The 20,396-nt window shown below is 39.5% G+C and overlaps 1 protein-coding gene across 1 annotated transcript in view; it reads left to right on the plus strand.

The window, feature by feature from the left end:
* LOC118417343 (partitioning defective 6 homolog gamma-like) overlaps positions 1-19,933 on the plus strand; it is a 31,872-nt gene extending 11,939 nt beyond the window's left edge. The window contains exon 3 of the mRNA XM_035822892.1: positions 16,399-19,933. Within this exon, the coding sequence (XP_035678785.1) occupies positions 16,399-17,198 (800 nt within the window). The 3' untranslated portion in view covers positions 17,199-19,933. The remainder of the gene's footprint in view (positions 1-16,398) is intronic.
* The last annotated feature ends 463 nt before the right edge of the window (positions 19,934-20,396 follow it).

Consider the following 20,396-nt stretch of genomic DNA (forward strand, 5'->3'; position numbering starts at 1 on the left):
TTATTAGGAGGAATATTCTATCTAATCCGGGATGTGGCTGATAAAAGACCAGCAGAGAAAAAACTTGAAGAATGTAGGTTGTAGTACCAATAAGTAGAGCGAGATACACATGAATTGGATGGTGTAGGACAAATGTAAAGTTGACAAGTTAACTAGTTGTGCAGCCAGTTTAACTGAATAAAAGTGTTAAGTTTGTTAAGAAAGCACAGAACAGTTAGTGCCACAGGAAATGATAAGTAGGCCTTTTTTTGTGTGCAAAACTTTGTGTACTTTGCATGATACAGGTGATAATTACTGATTATAAGAATTATCGGGAAATACATCCAAGAAATCTATGTAACATTACATTTACAGAAAATAGCCTGTGACCTTGAAAAATGTTTACCTTGTCATGATAAATTCAGTGTTTACATTGTCTATCATTATTTTATCTCTTCTTACAGTACTAACATCTGTCATGTATTGTGCAAGTGTGAACTTATGCTAATGATGCAGTGTAACATTGTGCCTCATCAGATAATGCGAGATGTTCATGCAATCTTACCTTTGACCTTGACCAAGTTGACCTTCTTATTAAAGAAGTTACCATTGTTGACATTCTGTGGATGTGACATTCTTTGGTAATAGAAAATAACATAATGCTATACATTGTAAAAGTATATTAAGTATGGTACTCGGTCTTAAGTACAGTGCACCGTATAGTATACTCACCAGCAAAATACCATAGAACGCAACCAAAAATGTGTGTGTATATACCCAAATTTACTCATTTTCTTATGAAGTACAGATAACATGACTGTTATTGTGTAAAAGAACACCAGTTAGTGCTGTTTTATGTGAAATATTGGAAGACATGGTCATTCCTGTCAAGAGATACAGGTGTGTAAACTTTGGAGGAATTTTCCTTCCCCAGGGGTCAAAGGTCACGCTGCCACCTGAGTAATTTGTTGCAAAATGCATACTTTGACCCTGTGTAAAAACATAATAAAAAGATATTAATGTCTGGAATCCAGTAGAATATTTCTATGTAGTGCATATTACAAGTAAATAAGATAAAATAAGCTTTTCAGCCTTCACTTACCTTTTTATCACCCCTTAAAAAAGCCATTTTGTTAATTTTCGTAATTTATCGCGCGGCCAGCCATTCCAGAGGGTAGATTTTGGAAACTTCAAGGAGCCATATCTCAGCAACCGCTTGAGATATTTGCTTCATTTAAAAAGCATTTTACTTCTCTTTATTAGCTCTTTCAGAAAGAGTAAAAACTAACATTGTATTGTGTTTTTGAAATTTTGGTTGGAATACCTACTGTTAAGTATTAAAGATAAAGCATCTTAAATATCTATTAAGGATTAATTGTAAGCCTGGAGGCTACTGTGGATAATCTCAGAAGAAAGATGATCCATCCTTGATGTTTCTGGACAGTACAGGGTTACACACCAACCCAGGTTTCCTTGCTTACCCTTGGGAGGGAGGAAAACATGGAAATGAAGACCAGACCACCAGCCAGAATCCAACAGCCATTTTGTAAAAAAAGGTCTGCATGCTCTTTTCTGTAAGGTTAGCCTGGATACCACACCCCAGCCCGATCTAAAAAAATGTATTGTGTGTGTGTGTGTGGGGGGGGGGGGGGGTCTACTCAATATATTATATTATTGAGATCGGGTCGGGGTCTTATATCCAGGCTACTGTAAGGTATAACTTAACTCTTAAGACGTTAAGTAGCCTATTTTGATTTTCTCTTATTCGTAGGGAAATTTTTCACGTAATTTGTTACGAGGGGATAAACTTTTGTATGATTTTCCTCGATTTTGGCATGATATTCAGTCTATATAGCAGTCCTCTGTGTGAGCCTGAAAGCATTGTGGGACCCCCCCCCATGCAGACCCTCAGTAAACAGTCCAAAGTGATTGTATACAGGTAAAACAACATTTTGAACAGTGTGTTGTCAGACGTAGGTGGTTGCTTCGTGATTAGAGTAAATACATGTATTAGCAATGTTTTTAGTGTGGTTTCATCCAATTTCTTTCTGAATCTCTGTGAGATGGGTTCTGTGCTTGCGGTGCAATGACCAGTGCAATTGGTCATTGCGGACGTTTCCTGGATAGCAAGATGGAAACCCAGAGGTTGTGGGTTCAAATCCCATGACTCTGCAACTCCTGAAGGGACTATCATTCAAAAATCTGTCTGTAAACTTTTGCTGCATTATTATGCGCGTTTTTGTATTTGCAGATAAAAAAAATTTTGTAGATGAAAAAGCAGCTTGTCCATAATTTTACATGTACATTCCCTGGCTGAAAAATGTTGTGAGTCATGTTGATGACTGTTTAGACTGGGGGGATTTTTGGTATGATCTGGATTTTCTCTGGGAAGTTACGTTTTTTAAAACTGTCCAGTATATCGATACATAGGAAGCAGGTATCATTAGGAATGATGTAAATCATTTAGTAGATCACTTCAGGGAACCAAGATTTTCTTGCATTTTAGTTGTAATTAAGTTCAGGAATGAATGGTTTCAGTATACCTTAGAGAGTATCTTAGGAATGTGGGTAAATCAGGAAAATCTGGAGAAAAGCTTCCTTGAAATTGTTTCCGACATTTTGGTGTCAACTTCAAGATATTCATTTCATGTATATGTCATGTAACAGGTGATTCACGTGTCAATAGTACGTGTGGGAGGGGGGCAAGCTCTTTGGTAGTAGCAAGGGGGCATTTGCCATTGATACTGATAGAGCTGAAGTAACTGCTGTTTGATGCAAATTGGGGGGTGTGTGCAATATTTGACCCCATGGGGTCTGTAGTGACAAGTGCACAGGACTGTCTCCAGGACTTGTTCCTTCGCCCTGAAAACTTGTTTGGTGACATGGACAAAAATGTTACTCCACCCATCCAAAAAATCTGTACCCAAGCCATGAAACTGATGAAATTTTATTTTCGTATGCTTAAAATGACGGATGGAACAACTAAGATCAGCAGCATGGGCTCCCAAACAATGAGTGGGACGGAAATAATTTAGAGCTGGAGACAACCTTGCCTTTATAGCTTTCATTTTGTATTGGGCAGCTCGTACTGCCAGCAGTACAACTTAACAGTCACTCAGTACAAAAAGAACTGGCCTGCAAAGCTGTACTATGACAATATGAGCAAAAAAGAGGCCCAGAGAGCCTGTAATGGAGGTTAAAGACTGGTGTACCAAGCATGGACTGTGACTGTGTGAAGCAGGAGGGGTTTCATGAATTTCAATCCACTTGCCAAAAACTGGTCAGGCAGCAACACTTCATCCCCAATTAGTATCTCATAATCACAGAGGCTTCGCGACTCGTTTCCGGGGCAGATAAAACAACAACAATCAACATGTTCTCCAGATGAGTGACCAATGAGAACAATTTGTTTACTTCATCAGGGCTCGAAATACCACCTGTTAGTGCAGGTAAAATTGGAGCTGTGCAGGTATTTCTGGTGTCTACCTGCACCTAACCTGCACTGGACCATGTACTGGGTTTTATAGTGTATTATGATGAAGGTGTAGGTGGATTGTTATTAGCTGCACTGACTGTTACAATCCTATTAAGTATAAAAGAAAAAATAGCAATGGTTCCTGAACAATTTTAGTATGATCCATACTTCCTAAATTCAGAGTGGTGCAGGTAAAATTTGTCTGGTGCAGGTAATTTCCAATGTCACCTGGACCAGTGCAGGTATGCAGAAAAGAGTATTTCGGGCCCTGGTGACCAATGACTTATTGGTCACCAGGGCTCAAAATACTCTATTCTGCATGTTCTTATAGAATAAGAACATTGTTTACTTCAGTCCGTTGTGTGAGGATTAGGCCAGGCGTCACTACAGGTGTTTACGGGAACCATACCGGATTAGTTCAACTGACCCAAGCCAAGTTTTCACATGGGAAACATGGAGTTAGGTTTCCGGTTATTTTGGAATAGATCACAGAGGATTTCTGTGAATGAGGGTCTTCATGGGTGGGTTTCGATAACATTTTTATGCCAAAGTCATAAGAAGCCTTACATATTATGTGGAAATCAAGATAGTTATGTAAAATTTTGTCACCTTGGTAGGTATTGCATTTTAAGGAGGTTTTCCTACATATTTTTGTATATATATTCCTAGGACCAACTCCGTTCGCAATCTGTCGTAGGACAATTGGCGATTCTACTGGATCGTGATCTCTGCTGTGACATATATATATAAAACTTAATATCCATTTGCAGAAAATTGTTTGTAAAAGGTTTGAATACACGAGTAAAAAATGACCTGCGCATAGAAAATTTTAATCGCTGTGTCTGCCATGTTTGAAAAATTCCTTTTACGTTACTACATTCCTCAGCATTTGAATCTCAATGTCATGACCTTGCCCCATGTTTAGGAGCTTCCTTTGAGAGATAAGTAGCTTAGTCTTCATTCCTCGATTCAAGGGCAACCATCGAACATAATCTACCTACAATACGCAGGTATAAGAAGAGGACTTAGTGTTCCTTTTGACCAAGGATTGGCTATATCTACTTAAGCTTCAATTTGTCACTTACACTAAAGCCTTATGTCATGACCTTGCGTCTAGCCGGAAGAGGCTCTACAAGGGGTCGAGTTTAGAATTTTGATCGTTAAATTTTTTTTAAGAAGACTTCTTTCTCCAGAAATCCCATTAGGACTCGTTAAACGATTTTCAGTATAGTTTCATTGGTATAGTCATTTCCTTCAACCTTGCTGATCTAGTGTACTTTCAGTAGACTCATTGCCTAATTGCTACCCACGCACACAAAATTACAGCACATTTGCTGTCACAGCAAGAGACCAATTGCAGAATTTGTGTCCTGCAGACTCCATATAGACAGATGTAATGGTGTGTGTAGATTTATACTGGAGCAGGTGTTTCCTATGATTACACCAGTAGCCAGAGTCCCCACCACAAGTGACCCTCCGGAGGGTTTGTTGATATGGGAGGGACAGTTATTGACAGGATGATGGACGAGGCAGGAAGGCTGGAACTGACCACAACAACTGGTCAGTCCTGGGGGTTGTAAGGGTCAATGACCTCAGAAGAACAGGCTATCCTGGTCAGGGCTGTACCCAGCTTTAATTATTTTTCTGTCCCACTCGTTTGGGAGCCCATGTTATTGATTTTCCTTGTTGAATCTGTCATAATAAGGTTATGAAAACACATATTGTTTTCTTAACTCACTTAAGGGAGATATATTTACCTGGTGTCTTAATTTTGGAGTGGGGAGGTCCTTGCAAGAACAAAACCACCAAGAAAGTTTCACGATTATCGAAGTTTTTCATAGTAGGGAAAAACATCTACTAAAGTTTCATCATTTCGAAGTTTCATCAAGACCTACCCACATACCAAATATCAAGACAATCCATACAGGCCTTCTCGAGTTGTGCTGTTCACACATAGACAGACACGCATGCGAACGCAACCGAAATACAGTAACATTCTCGGCAAAGGTAAAAATACTGCTTGATATAACACAAGGTTTATACTTATACTTGGAGTTGGTCCATGTGATTTACAAACAGTAATGAAAGGATAGCACTAATCCACTGTGCCCCGTTGAATTCTATTCTTTTCATTAAATGTGTGCTCCACACGCTAAACACAGGCTTGTCTATTGGAAGAACTACATGCTACGGATTATGAGCTAATTCTACAGAGGATCCTAAACATGGTTGTCTGCCTGCATGTATGCTGAGATAAGCCTACACGATCTACATAAATACCAGTTTGGTAAATCCGCTAGATACTTTCTCACGACCTTCACAATTGACCTTTTCAAATACGACATGTCAGAAATATTTTTCCAGTTACATGATCGGCAAAGTGTTTATAGGGACGTGTAATTAAAAATGACAGTCCTAACCTATTGAAATAGTTTCTGTAGTAATAATATGTGGCATTTCGGTAATTAATTGTCAGTGATAAAGAATCTTCGCCCTTGTAAGAAAAGAAGCGACGGCCATTTTGGATGCCATAAAATATGAAGCTTGCAATGACCAAAACCCATCGTCTCTTTAGACGGACGGAGGCCAATGATATGATGCAATGTTAGTAATGCTGGTCATAAGTATATCGGCCTTAATAGTACAATGTACTTTCTTAGAAAATAAACAAGCAAAACAAATATGGCTATTAATTTGAATGATATATGAGGCCTAGCAGTTTTAAATTCTCTTTGTTTGAATCTTTGTATTCAGCGACAGATATTATTCCGTAGTAATTGTTGAATATATAACATTTTATGTATATATATGTGAGTTAGGGGTGTGAAGACTAGCCAACTGCTGCCTACCCCTGGGTCAGGGATCCCAGCAGCAGTATAATCAAGCAATGGATAGTGAAGTACGCCACACCAAATAAATTTGTTGGTTTACAGATTTTTTAAAGCAAAAATATAGCAAGCGGACATCATAATTGCATCGGGCATGGAGGAAAACTTGAATATGACCATGTCCACTCCATAAACCTGAGTGCACCAAGGCATACATCTGTTTGTCGGGCTTTGTTTGCTTAGTGTTTTTCAAGTTATATTTTTTTTTATTTTCTAAAAATACCTGAACCAACAAATTAATTGGTGTGGCCTTAGGGCTAGATCTGAACCATGAATATTTGATATGCCCTTATATCACCATTGACAGCACTCAATGGACATGTCTAAGTTTGATATGAAGACAAATGAGAGTTCAGTTTTCAGAAGGCCACCTCACACATGCCTGATTAGGCCCATAGAAAAACCAAAATGTCAGTATTCTGGGCTTGATATTCTTTTTTTCTACATACCTGCACTGGTGCAGGTAGTATTGAATTTGAAAATTGCCTGCACCAGACAAATTTTACCTGCACCACTTATTAATTTAGGATGTATGGATCATACTACAATTATTCAGGAACCATTGCTATTTTTTTTTTCTTCTCTACTTTATAGGTGGTAACAGGCAATGCAGTTGATAACAATCCATATATACTTACATTATAGGACATTTATGTATAAAACCCAGTACATGGACCAGTTCAGGTTAGGTGCAGGTAGACATCAGAAATACCTATACAGCTCCAATTTTACCTGCACTAACCTGCATATGCAGGTGGTATTTCGAGCCCTGGTATTACATGGTAAAGGATGGGACCTGCGGGAGGGGGGCACTGTGACCTTGGTGCATGTAGGTCAGGTGGATAATGGTGTCTTCATGGGTGACAGTTGTTCTGGCAGATGGGCTCCTTATGTGGGTTATGCAAAGCAAGAATAGAGTAATTTTTCTCATGATGATAAGTGACATTTGTACATGTATATACAGAGGTTGTAGGATCGGTGGGTTGTTGAATACCTGCTGTGTCTAGTATACGGTATGGGAAGGCAGAGCCCAACCTTCTCCGTCTTTTACCTCTCCAACTAGTCATTTTTGCACCTGGCTAGAATGAGGAACCATGTAAAGTGCAAGTGCAAAATATTGTTAGCATGTCAGAGGATTCAAACCCAGGACCTCTGGGTTCTGGACCAAGCACCCTATCTCTAATGCCAACATGCCTCAGGTCCTGGACTCATGCATGCAGGTTCACTACCAAGCCTCTGGAAAGTAGATCAACCTTTGATAGTCCCACAAACGTTTTATCAGTTCTTGAAACACGTCGGATTAAAATAGTTGAGATGGTTGTTATGTTCACAAGTGGCCAGTTTCCAGGTTATTTACGACGTTGACATCATAAATGTTAGGTCAGATCCCACAGACCACATAATACCAGACCCGTGTTTTGACTTTGTGTCTGTGATCAAAATCAGGCTATAAAGATTGCAGTGTGTAATCTTAAAGCAGATGTTAGGAGGAAAGGTTGTGATGTACATTCTCTGCCTCCTTGAATTTATACAATATTCCTTTTGATATTGGGATGGCTTCTTGTCAGAAAAAGAGGGCAACAAAAAACTGCTGCAAATGCCTTGAACTAAAACTTTAAGTTTGCAATGATTTGATTTCGCGGTTAGGAAAGAATGGGGTGCTCGCTGTGTTTTTTAGTGCTCGGTAGTGCTTTAGACTTTAGTCCTATACTCACTGTACAGTAGATAGTTTTATGTTTACCGGGAAATGGTCACCATGAAAATTGTGAACGTAAAACCCTTGCAAAAGTGTCAATAATTCCAGTGAACGATTTGGCTAACCCTACCTCTGCTTGGAGGTACGTCCCTGTAAGTAATGTGCCCAAATGAGAGACATCTCACCCCCTGCTGTGTGCCCCTGATGGTTCGTGCCCCGATGACCTCTGACCTTCATACCAGCCATGTTTCATGTCATGTCATCTCTGGAAGCATGTATAGGACTTTGTGACCAGTGAAATGGCTTGTTGCCCTTGCAGTCGGTAGGCCATGAGTTCGATCCCCGGCCGAGTCATACCAAAGACTTAACAAATGGTACATGCTGCTTTTTATGCTGCTTAGCACTCAGCATTTGGGGAAGAGTGTCAAAGTTGAACCCAAACATCAGTGCCACTGCACCAGTGGACTAGCACCCCCACCCCCGCTGTAGTGATAGCACAAAGCTGTGTGGCCCAAGGGCTACTGAAACGGAAATGGGTGCCGCTCTACGCACCAGATGGTTAAACCAAGGAGCTTTTATCAAGCTCCTTGGTTAAAACTTCCACCAGACCACTGCTACAGCTCTACATGTAGCCTGTCACCTGAATTATTTACATGACCCTCCTGAGCACCACAACAGCTAAACAGCAACATTCCTGGGGGATACAGAGTCTACCCTGACCCCATTCTCTGGGTTTATCCCCTCCATGGCTGGGAGTACACACAATGGACTGTCTCAAGGACCTCTGTCCAAATTTCACCTCGTCCACAAAAAAATCTTTAGTTTATTACTTTAAATGCATCTAAGGTCGCAGGGATTTAATTTCGCAATAGTCTCTTACTGCCATGAAAATGATCACGGTGGTTTAAGTTCGCTGTGAATTGGCAACGCGAAAACCGCAAACATAAAACCACTGCAGAAATTTCTGCATTTACAGTATATGAAACTGATGAAAGTGCATTTTATTTATCTTTGAATAACAGAATTGCATGTACATGTACATGTGACAAAGAAAACCAACAACATGGGTTCCCAAACAATGAGTGATACAGAAAAACATGTAAAGCCATACACAGCGCTGTAGTACACACAATGAATGGGCCAGTTCTACAGTTGGGGACATGTTTACATCTGAGCCTGTGTGTATCATGTTTCATGATGTTGATGTATCATGTTTCACACACAACAGGTGCTGCTGGGACAGGTGGTCTGTAGTCAGATACTGTAAATGCAGAAATTGTAGCGGTGGTATTATGTCCGCCGTTTTCGCGTTACCGCTAACTTAAAACCGTGAAGATTTTTCCATGGCAGTAAGAGACTACAGTGCATGGTGCTATACCGTGAATTTTAAACCACCGCGAACAGGTCTTTCCCCACTACCACGAAATTAAATCCCTGCGAACTTAAATGCATTTACAGTATTTCCTCCACAAGTGCTTTTGGTTTTTGTGACCTAGATTGGCACACACTTGGAAATGTCAATTTGACAAGGGTTCACACAGATTTACGCAACATTTGATGGTAGATTTTTGAGTATATCTTTCAAACAGTCTTTGACTGTTATTCAAACATTTACCCAACACTGGAGTAAACTTTGAACATGGATTGCTGAATCTGTATCTTTAAAGTTGCTCTGTAGTGTGTCTCACTGGCTTGATGTTGTATGTTATAGCACTATATCATATGTCAGTTCGTTTACATACAGAAACATACAAAGAGTTTTACTTTTCTGAAAGATCATGCCAGACTCCACAAGGGACATATACAGGGCTGGGATAAAGAAAATTCCTGGCTGAAGAGAATAAAACTAGTGGAATAACTTTGCAACCCAATTCTTGCTTAGCCCCAAGTAATCACTAATTAAATGCATCTCATACAAAATTCAGGTGGACTGGTAACAATAATGAGAAAATTCCTGAAATTGCTGAAGCAAGCTGGAGAATTTGGTTCCATCTGTAACCATGATTGCCTCAAAACATGGCAGGATGTTTGTGTAACTTGTTTACAAGAGACAACATGATGCACAGAAGGTGGACTAATTATAAACACATCAGTGTAATGCAGTGTGTTAATGAATTGGTCATTAATTTTCATTATAGTAAACAACAAACTGAACCATCACATAGACTTGGAAGTATGAACTTGATGCTTTTTGATTTGTTGTGTTTGCAGAAAATAAACATCAGAAGGTAGACTTACAATTCTTAACACATTAGTGTAATGTAACATTAATGAAATGGTAATTAGTTTTCCTTTAATGCCATAGAGAACTATCATCTAGACTTTGTGCAAACTCAATGTTTTCAGATGTATTGTGTGTTTGCACAAGGTAAAAAAAATATATCCCGAATACTCCATAAAAAAGTAGACCAATTCTTAACACATCATATTGTAACAGTAATGAATCAGTAATTAATTTTTATTTAACAAAAGCTGAACCATCACCTAGACTTTGGAGTGCAAACTAGTCTCCATGTTTCTGATATGCCAGTGTTTGCACAATGTAAACATAGCGTGAGTTCTGTACATGACACAGGTCTGGGCATGTAATAATTGCAGCTGATAAATTGTGCAGCATGTTTGGTGTGTTGGTTCTGTCTGTCCTTGCCTGTCCGCATTCCAGTCATGCCAGGTCCCAGCCTCAGGGAATATGGTGTAGAGGGCTCCAAATTCATTTTTGGGAACATATCTAGGTGCTTTGGTGCAAAGAAAGCCACATTGATATCCTCTTGGAATCTCAAAACTGATGCGAATGTACAAAAAATTGACTTTATTATTAAATCTAAGTGGCCAGGAAGGTTGAACATTACCTCAGAAACAGTACGGTGCCAAACAGTTACTAGTATATAGATTCTCCATTTTTGTTTTCATATCTTCTTCTTCGAGCTTAGAATTGATGTCAGCATTCAATGACAATAGTACATGTTTCCCAGTCTAATTCCTTTCAATCTATGGCATATGTTTCCTCATTTTGCAATCGAATGTAAACATAACATGGCCAAAGGCAGATCCAATATTGTACCCAGTATTTCTAGCCCAGGGCATAGAGCAGACACTAGGCTGAGTGAATAACCAGGGTGCCATGGTTGGGGGGCAGGGGACAAGGAATGTGTACAAGACGTATGAGTTTTAGTTGCCATGGTAGCTGCTGCTAAGCAACCATCAAACAGTAGGCTCCACGATATATTGAATAAATTGATAACACTTATTGTTCAAAAAGCACACATTCTAATATTTTCAAGCATTACTGGCCAAAGAAAAAAAAAATTGTGAAGTTTTCTTGATCTCAAATGTAAGTACCTAAAAAGATGTTTGACTGTGTACCAATACTGAAAATTACACAATGAAGCATGCATCATAACTGGTTATTATATTAAAAGTCCCCATTGTACATAATCTGCCACCATAGCATGTCCAGAACAGAAAATTCATGTGTCAGAAGTTCTTCCGCAGTACCAAGGAAAGCGGCTAGGAGGCTGAAATTCTACCTTGACTTTTGTCTTCTCAAGGCCTACCCACATACAAAATGTCATCACAACCCATTTAATAGCATCTTCATCAGATTCAGAAACTCAGGCAGACACAGAGTCCAGCCTTGTGACACACCAAAACAATACAGCTTTCACCCAAGATATTTTTAGCTAGAGCGCAACAAGCCACAGCAAAACTATGGTCCCAAATACAAGTTGTGCTGGTCTCAGTGGTAAACTTCCACTTGACATCCCCCTCATGTTTCATGTAGAGGTTTTGACATGCAGAAATCCCAGATAAGTCACAAACACAGACAGACAGATGGAAACAGTCCAGCCTTCACCCTAGATACATTTTGTTCTTGTAACTAGAGAGGGTCTGCATGCTCTTTTCCATAAGGCGTAGGCAGCCTATTTTTATTTCCCAACTCGTAGGGAAAATCATTTTATCTACGTACAAATGTAATTCGTAGTGAGGCGACCAAATTTAGCGTAATTGCTTCCTTGATTTAATACGTAGGGGGTTCTACTGAATTCAGCATAAATCGTTGTCGGGACCCCCCACATGCAGACCCCCACAAGAGCCTTCCTTACAAGTCACAGCAAAACTATGGTCCCAAATACAAGTTGTAGTCTCAGTGGTAAACTTCCACTTGACATCCCCCTCATGTCGCATGCAGAGGTTGTTTCCCAGGATAGCCTACTGCAGCAGTGGGAGATTGTGAGTCTGGCTCGTAGCCAGGCCATGTCTGCTGCTGGTGTCCTGTGTGAAATAGGCCTGCACCAGGGAGACCATATCTCTCCATAAGCTAGCTGATGGGGCTGTTGCAAATTATTCTTGAGGTTCATGATCAGTTTCATCAGGTTGGTATATACAACAAGTGTAACTGAATAAAGGTACTCTTTTTACAAAACCACAGCTGTATTTTCACCAATGTTTCAGTGACAGTCTGTCCATCTATTCTCAAAGTTGTCTTAACATGTTTTTACAGGTTAGAGATAAATTAAAAGACACCTGTTTTGTACTCGTAGCAGTGGACAGGTATTGCTATCTTTGGATTCAGATTCTTTCTGGTCGCTAATGAATTTCGCCAAGTTGATAAAGCTGACGAAAAGTGATTTATGTTAGAGTGAGAATTTATATGTATGTATCTAACCATGGATAGTGAGTGATTCTATGTAAATCTTGTCGTTCCTTCGTGATTTGCTGGAAATTTTGCATTGTTACAAAAATGTTCAATCCTAAGGCGTAAATTTGTTCACCTTGGAAGTTGGAGAGAATATCAAAAAAGGAACGCCCGAGAGGCAAGTAGACCATTTGGAAGCTGAACTACCGGAGAACCAGTGCCAATTCCGAGTTTTGGAACTGCCAGTATGCATGGAAAAGTTTAATCAAAAGGAAGATTATGCATAGGTCCATTTTCCCGATGGCCATCCTGACTTGGCTAACGTGCATGTAGTACTTATCAAGCACATTTGAAGGTGTCTATCCATGCACAAGTGCTGTGAAGCAATTACACGGTTTTCCTATCCCGTATTACTGGCTTGCTCTCTTACCAGTGTATTCCATACATGTACAGGTAGTTAGCTGACCTCAATACATGTAGTTACTGTAAAGATAGAAGTATTTGCAGTAGGTAGAAAGTACTTTTTTATCAAAACATTTATGGGAGGTAGAAAATTTAGTGTTTTTTTATGTAAAAAGGGTAATGTTTACAGTAGAGAAAAAAGGAGTGTTGGCAGAGGTTTTAAGTTCATAGTTGAAATATTTACATGATGCTGGGTTTTACTGTAAAAAAGGAAATGTTTGCAAAGTTTATGATGAAGAGGTCATGAAGTCAAATGTTACACTTCACCTACAGTCCTTCCCACATCAGATGGCGCATAGAGCAGCGCCCATCTCTGTTTCTCTAGCCTTGGGCCACACAACCTTTTAGTGAAGTCTTTGGTATAACTCGGCCGGGAATCGAAGTAGCGACTTACCGAATGCAAGGTGAACACTCTACCCACTTTACATCGGTTAAAAACAGCGAAAAACATAAACATAAAACCGTGCGATAATTTTCGCTTATACAGTGTACAAATGTACACAGACCACTAGGCAAGCAAGTAAGGGTTTGTTTGGGTCCTGGTGCAAGATTCTGTCCCGCGGTTTGCTAGTTTGTGGCAAGTTAAATTGGCGATGGCCGCTTCACAGTTTGTCGAGATGACCGCAAGGGGAGGAAGCTTGCAAACAGAGTCTAAACCAACGTTAGGCAATTGTTAGAACAAGCTGACACTGGAGTTTGGAAGGGGCAGCCGATGAATATCAATTGCAAGGGTTTTTCTTTCCTGTCAGACAAGGTTCTATCTTGTGCATTGGGCATTACCAGTACACTAAATTTTACAGAGCTGTCTCCAGTTTTTTTTCTGTCCCACTCATTGTTTGGGAGCCCATGTTGTCAATTTTCATGGTTAAATATGTCTTTGTAAGCTTCTCAAAGTACATTTTCAACAGTTTCATGTCCTTTTTAGATTGGATGGGTTAAAATCAGTTTCCGTCCCAACAAGCAAATTTCCATTCCGGGACGGAAGGGCAGGTTATAGAGACAATCCTACACTAAAGTAAAATACAGACTAGAATCGTTCAGTCTTACCTTGCAGAAATAGTGTATGGTGCCAAATGGCAGTCATACTGGTCTGTAGACTGTGTAATGTGTTATGGAATAGTATTTTGCATGCTTCCTAAAAATCTATACTTATCTTTCTATTGCCTGCAGAACCCAACATGATTTATGATTATGCTATGGGATAAAGTATAGGATCATTTTAGTTTTGGTTAAGACTTAAGTCATAAACTTTCTTAATAGTGCTTTATAGTTATAAATAGGAAATGAAATATGTACTAGTAATATTGGAGTTCAATAATGTTATTATAAACAAGATTTTTCATTGTTTTATGGGATCAATTTAGCTTTGGTTACGCTTCAAGACTTTAGTCTTAAACTTTCGTGGCAGTAATTTATTGTTATAAAATGCATCACTTTGGAAATATGTAATAAAATTATTCAATCTAAGGTACATGTATAGCAATAATTTCCATCATAAAAACATAATAGGTTTTTCATACCTGTTTTATATGCCTTGCCCCTGCATGAAAGGGATAAATCAATTATGTTCTGGAATATTGCGCTATCCTTTCTTTATCTTTCAAACAAAAGGATTTTTTTCACATTTATCAATTACATTTACACATATAGAATTATGTACAGGTATAAGAAGACTTTTAACAGTCAATAATATATATATATATCTTGACCCTAATGATATATCTGTGTAAGATAAATATAGCGATGTGGCTTGTGGGTAACGATAATTTCCCTGTCTACCGCTATCCATTGTGCCATTGTAAATTACCAATGTTCCGATAACTGTATCGTCTGTCGCGGTTGATGTGAGTATCCATAACAATCAATATATGGGCATATATCATGTTATATGCTTATAAGCGTATGCAGATCGTCTGTTCTGAGAGGAATGTTTTTCGAGACTAAACCTTGATGCTGTTGTAGAAATAAATCGTATAGAATTATGTATACCAAATCCTTGTGTATCGGTGCACTGTATATTGAAATATGCATACATATTTGAATATTCCTCAACAAACAGATACCGTTATTGTTTTGGAGAATGTTATCATTAATTTGCCATTTTCCCCATTCATCGCTTTGAAGTATTTTCTGTCATGACATCAACGAATGACTGAGTTGAATTGGCAGCTAAACTATTCCAACACAAGTGAGCTTGAAATACCACCTGCATATGCATGTAGGTTAGTGCAGGTGAAATAAGTGTTGGGCAGGTATTTCCGAGGTCTCTCTGTACCTATAGCATGCATCGATTTATGATCAAACCAGCTCGCAACAATAGGGTCACATCGGGCTAAAACTCACTGCACAGAGCTTGGTGCCAAAGGGGGAAATATCTACCACAACTTGAGTTTGATGTTAACGTGGAAGTCAAATTTACCCACACAAATTCTGTAGTTACTAGGACGGAATGAGCTCTGGTATGTCGAGAGTAACTTGACTTTGATGTTAACGTTGCCGTGGACGTCAAATTTACCCTCACAAATTCTGTAGTTACTAGGACGGAATGAGCTCTGGTATTTCGAGAGCATCTTGACTTTGATGTGAATATCCTCTTTGATGTCAAATTTGCTCACAGAAGAACCGTTGAGTGGACATAACACACGCAGGCTTGAGCATGTCAAGAGCTCTTTGAATCCTTGACATCTGCTGCAGTTGGCTCTGCACTGCAGTAGTTTCCCACTTATTACCTCCATTTCTCACGGAGGTATAGTTTGTGGTGTGTCTGTCTGTGTGTCTGTCTGTGTGCCTGTTTGTGTTTATGGATATTTGTGGTCAGCATAACTTTAGAACCTCTGCATGGATTACAATGTGGGTAGGTGTTGGAAAGATGAAGGTCAAGGTCAATTTTGGCCCCCTTGTATGTGACTACATGTAATGTACCATCTAATGAAAAGGACTTAAGTTTATGTTTTATTTGATTTGAATGATTTCCCTATTAAGGCTATAAAAATACATATGATTTTATACATCAGTTTCCAAGTAAGCTCAGGTTTACTAATAGCTTTGTAGTAGGATGAAAGAAGGAGAGAACCTTTGTTGAAATAACTTTTTGTGTTTCTTTTTGAACTATGCTATTTTCAGGTTTTGTGAATGTTGGGAGTTGGCAAGAAATAGACATTCAAAGCCATTACGTTGTATAAATATTTGTGATTTCAATAATGCATTTTCATAACTGTTCATAACTCTTCTCTAACCCTCCTTGTTATGCCTGTTGCTGCAGGTGAAGACCAAGGAGAATTCAACGGTTACGGAACGCTGAACAAGAGCAAGAAGTTCGGCCTCCCGGGACCGCTGTCAGCACAGAAGCCGAAGCCTCGTCTCCAGATCAGCCAACCGCAAGACTTCCGAAGAGTTTCCGCCATCATCGACGTGGACATTGTTCCGGAGACGTACCGCAGGGTCAAGTTACACAAGCACGGCTCCGACAAACCCTTGGGGTTCTACATCCGCGACGGCACGAGCGTGCGCGTCACCCCGCACGGACTCGAGAAGGTTCCCGGGATTTTCATCTCCAGACTGGTTCCGGGCGGTTTAGCGGAGAGTACCGGATTACTCGCAGTGAACGACGAGGTTTTGGAGGTGAACGGGATCGAGGTTTTCGGGAAGTCGCTGGACCAGGTCACGGACATGATGGTGGCCAACAGCCACAACCTGATCATCACGGTGAAGCCCGCCAACCAGCGGAACAATGCAGTGCGCAAGGGCTCGCTCAGCACCTCCGTGGGGTCCGGGCATTCTGCGGGGTCGTCAACGGACGACAAACGAGAGTTGCTCAACGAAAAGGGGGCGCGGGAGTCGTCGTATTCTAACGACGCGTATCACAACGATGAGACTCTGGAGGAGGAGGAAAGTGACGAGGAAGAGGACATTATCAGAGACGTGGTCGTCACGAAAACAAACGGTAGCGTGCCCTCCTCGGAACAAGATGGTGAACAGGAAGAACAAGAAGAAGAAAATGAGGCGGAAGAAGACCAGACCAACAGTAAAACAGACCAGGACAGTGCGGTATACACGCTATGATGGGGGAGGGGGGCGTTACGGGCTAGTTACTTGTAAGTACTTCTAATAGACAAACAATAGAGAATAATATGTGAAGAAACAGGAAGCCTGCAGTGGTGTGGTACTAGTTATGGAGAAACTAATTAAAGGCAATAGCTGCAACTAAACAAAGGTGTATAGAAATACTATTAACAAGCCTTTAATTCAGTGGTGGGCAATGTTGACAGAAATGCTGGAAGAATTTCTGACGAAATAGTTGTATTAGGTATAACATATACAGTCACAGTTGTCAAAAATCGTTCTTTTTACTATGAATTGTGAAACTGTGGGTTCTGCTGCAAGGAAAGATTCGACAATGTTTTTATGACTGAAGAAACTTCTGTTGCGACTAGGAAAGCATCAGTTGAGTCCTGCAAAAGATGTCATGCACACTTAGTAGGTATACAGTCTAAGCAAGTTCTTCAGAAGCCATCTTGCATTCCGATCTCTCTGTAACTCTGTGCTGGCCAGTATCTGCAGCGAAAGTACCAGAACATGTTCCATGCTTCCCATATAGTTTACCCAGGAAGAATTTATGAAACAAGATGCAAACGATGAAGCATAGACAGTCATCAATGTTTAAAGTTGTTCTTTGTGTGTGTATAAATTACTACGATTATTGTAAATGGTCACCACCGAATTCCTTTTGGGTAGTATTGGGGTATATTTGTTGTTTGTTATGTAAAAAGAAATCCTTGGGTATGATTCTTACCGTGAAACTTTTACCTGAAGCAAAAAAATGTCATGAAGTGAAAAAGTTTACAGTTAAGATGGGTCAGAGGTCACTGGCACTTACTGACCTCCATAACCAAACCACCTTAATGTTTTGCTTAGTTGTCTCGCTAACTATGTTAGACCTAATCTTTCTCAGTATGCTTGTCTAATTTAGGATTATTTGTCAACAGAAATTTGTGTAATGTCAGGGTAGATTTGTTCTTTACTAATGCTTTTGTACACCCTTTATGTGTGGTCTATTAAAGAGAAAGAAGACCTCTCACATAAAAGGTGTATTAAGACAATTGTGAATAGTTTCATCAGGTTGGTGAGTCACTGAATAAAGTCTTTTTACACAACCCTTGCTTTATTTCTACCAACAATATTTGATGACCGTCTGTCACCTTCTTCAGGGCAATTCTGACTGGTTCACATGGTACTGCAGCTATAGATGGCGCTGCTTAGTTACAGTATGAACCTGTCAGAATTGCTCTGAAGAAGGTGACAGAGGGTCACTGAAACATCAGTGGAAATAAAAACAAGGGTTGTGAAAAAAAAAAGAGTTACTTTAGTCAGTGTACACTTGGAGATTTTTTAGCTTTGGGACCACCATTGCACTGTGGATATTTATTGTGAAAAGTGAATAATTGGTGGTAATTTCCTGAAAATATCTGTCTTAATCATTTTGCATAGCCAGGTATCGCACCACATCGCACTATAAGTAGGGTACACTAGCAATAAAAGCAATGCTCACTAGGGGTAATATTATGGCATTTAACATTTTAAGATGCGTTTCACATTTCCATGTAAATATATAATTGAAGAAAGCGGTCATAAGTGTGTGTATCGTTGAGAAATAAGATTTGGCCAGACGATAGTTATTACTGTACAGCTCAAATGGGGACCATATTTTTCATGTTGTAGGAGAGCAAGCTCCCTCGGATTTGAAGTGAGAATGTCTGTATGCCTGCAATCGTGTATAAGAAACAAATTTGGCAAGAAAGAAACAAATGGGATGATGCCTTACAATGTGCTCGAAAACGCGCCAGATATACATGAACTGCTGATATATTGAAATTTTAATGTATAATACCCCCACCCCCACCATTGTCAATAAAACAGGTGGCTTTTGCAGCATAGCACAGTGCCAGTTGCTGAGTGTACAAGAATTAAGAAATGCCTCAATACAAGCATTTTGTTGTAATATGCCTGCTAAAAATAGTGAAATGAAGAGAGTATGCTTGTAGGGGCTTCACTTGTCCAATTATTACAGGCACTGTTTTCTGCTGCAATGGCCACCTACAGGTCCTTAGGGAATGGTGACATCTTATGTCAATCAAGTTAGTTCATGACATCAGTGAATGGAACAACACTGGGGTTACAAGGAAAATTTCACATATCTTAGCTTTCATGTACATCTGAAAACATGCAAAAAAGCTGCCACAGCCTAACCACTTTTCTCTGCTTTGTCGCCCAGAATGCTGATTAATTTTGCGAGCACTCGTGACAATCTAATGTATTCTGCTCCTCAACATATCGTGTGAGAGTACAGGAGATCATTGTGAAGGATAAATAATTTGTGATGGCAGAATTCTCGTTTCGTGGCGAAGATATCAGAAATTGGTATTTTTGGATCAAAAGAAGAAAAGTATAAGGTATAGTGGGAATGGATCCGTTGTTAATGTTGGGTAATTATTATCATTTGCTACTTAGAAAATTGTATATGTACTTAATTTCCTCGAGGTATGTGTTGTTTTGCTAGCACTTATGACTAGGTTAGGTGAAAAATTGTACTAAAACCCGTGTATGTTGTACGTATAGGTTAATGTTGGTTGAATGGAGAGCGTATAGGGCTTGTTTTATATATGAAGGGATATCAGGAGTAGGTGCTTTTAACAGTTTTTGTATATAAGTACCACTATTTTTACTGCAAGTATCGATGCCGAAGCAGTCTGTCGGAAGGATGACTTCAATACAGCCTTTCATGTGTCTTCACCAGTGTATTTATGTGTGCGTTTCTTTCCTGTATTTAAAGCTTTGTGCTTTAGGGTATGCCTGCCATATCGCTCAACAGGGGCAAAGTGCATCTAAAAAATTTGGTGCACAAAATGTTTTTGGGTAAACAGCATAAAATAAAGTAGAATGTCAATCAAGACTAATTACAAAACCTAACTGTGTATCTTTTTTTAATTACATGTTGTAATGTAGGAAAAACTAGAAAGGCAATACTTTTTGAAAAAAGAAAATGTTTTTTCCCTTTGCCTATTGTCAAGCTACTCACACACAATACTATACCATTAGGCTCACCCTATAGTTCTGTGTGTTAGTAAAGATGATTTTAAAGATAATACAGCTTCCTGTTTTTGGACCAGGTCATCAACAATGTGTTATGACATTTCTTGAAACGTCCTGACGACTTGACTTTAATGTTAGACAACTTTTTTCCCTTCCCTTTTTGGCACGCTT

This window comes from Branchiostoma floridae, chromosome 6 (assembly GCF_000003815.2).
Source record: "Branchiostoma floridae strain S238N-H82 chromosome 6, Bfl_VNyyK, whole genome shotgun sequence".
Taxonomy (NCBI): domain Eukaryota; kingdom Metazoa; phylum Chordata; class Leptocardii; order Amphioxiformes; family Branchiostomatidae; genus Branchiostoma; species Branchiostoma floridae.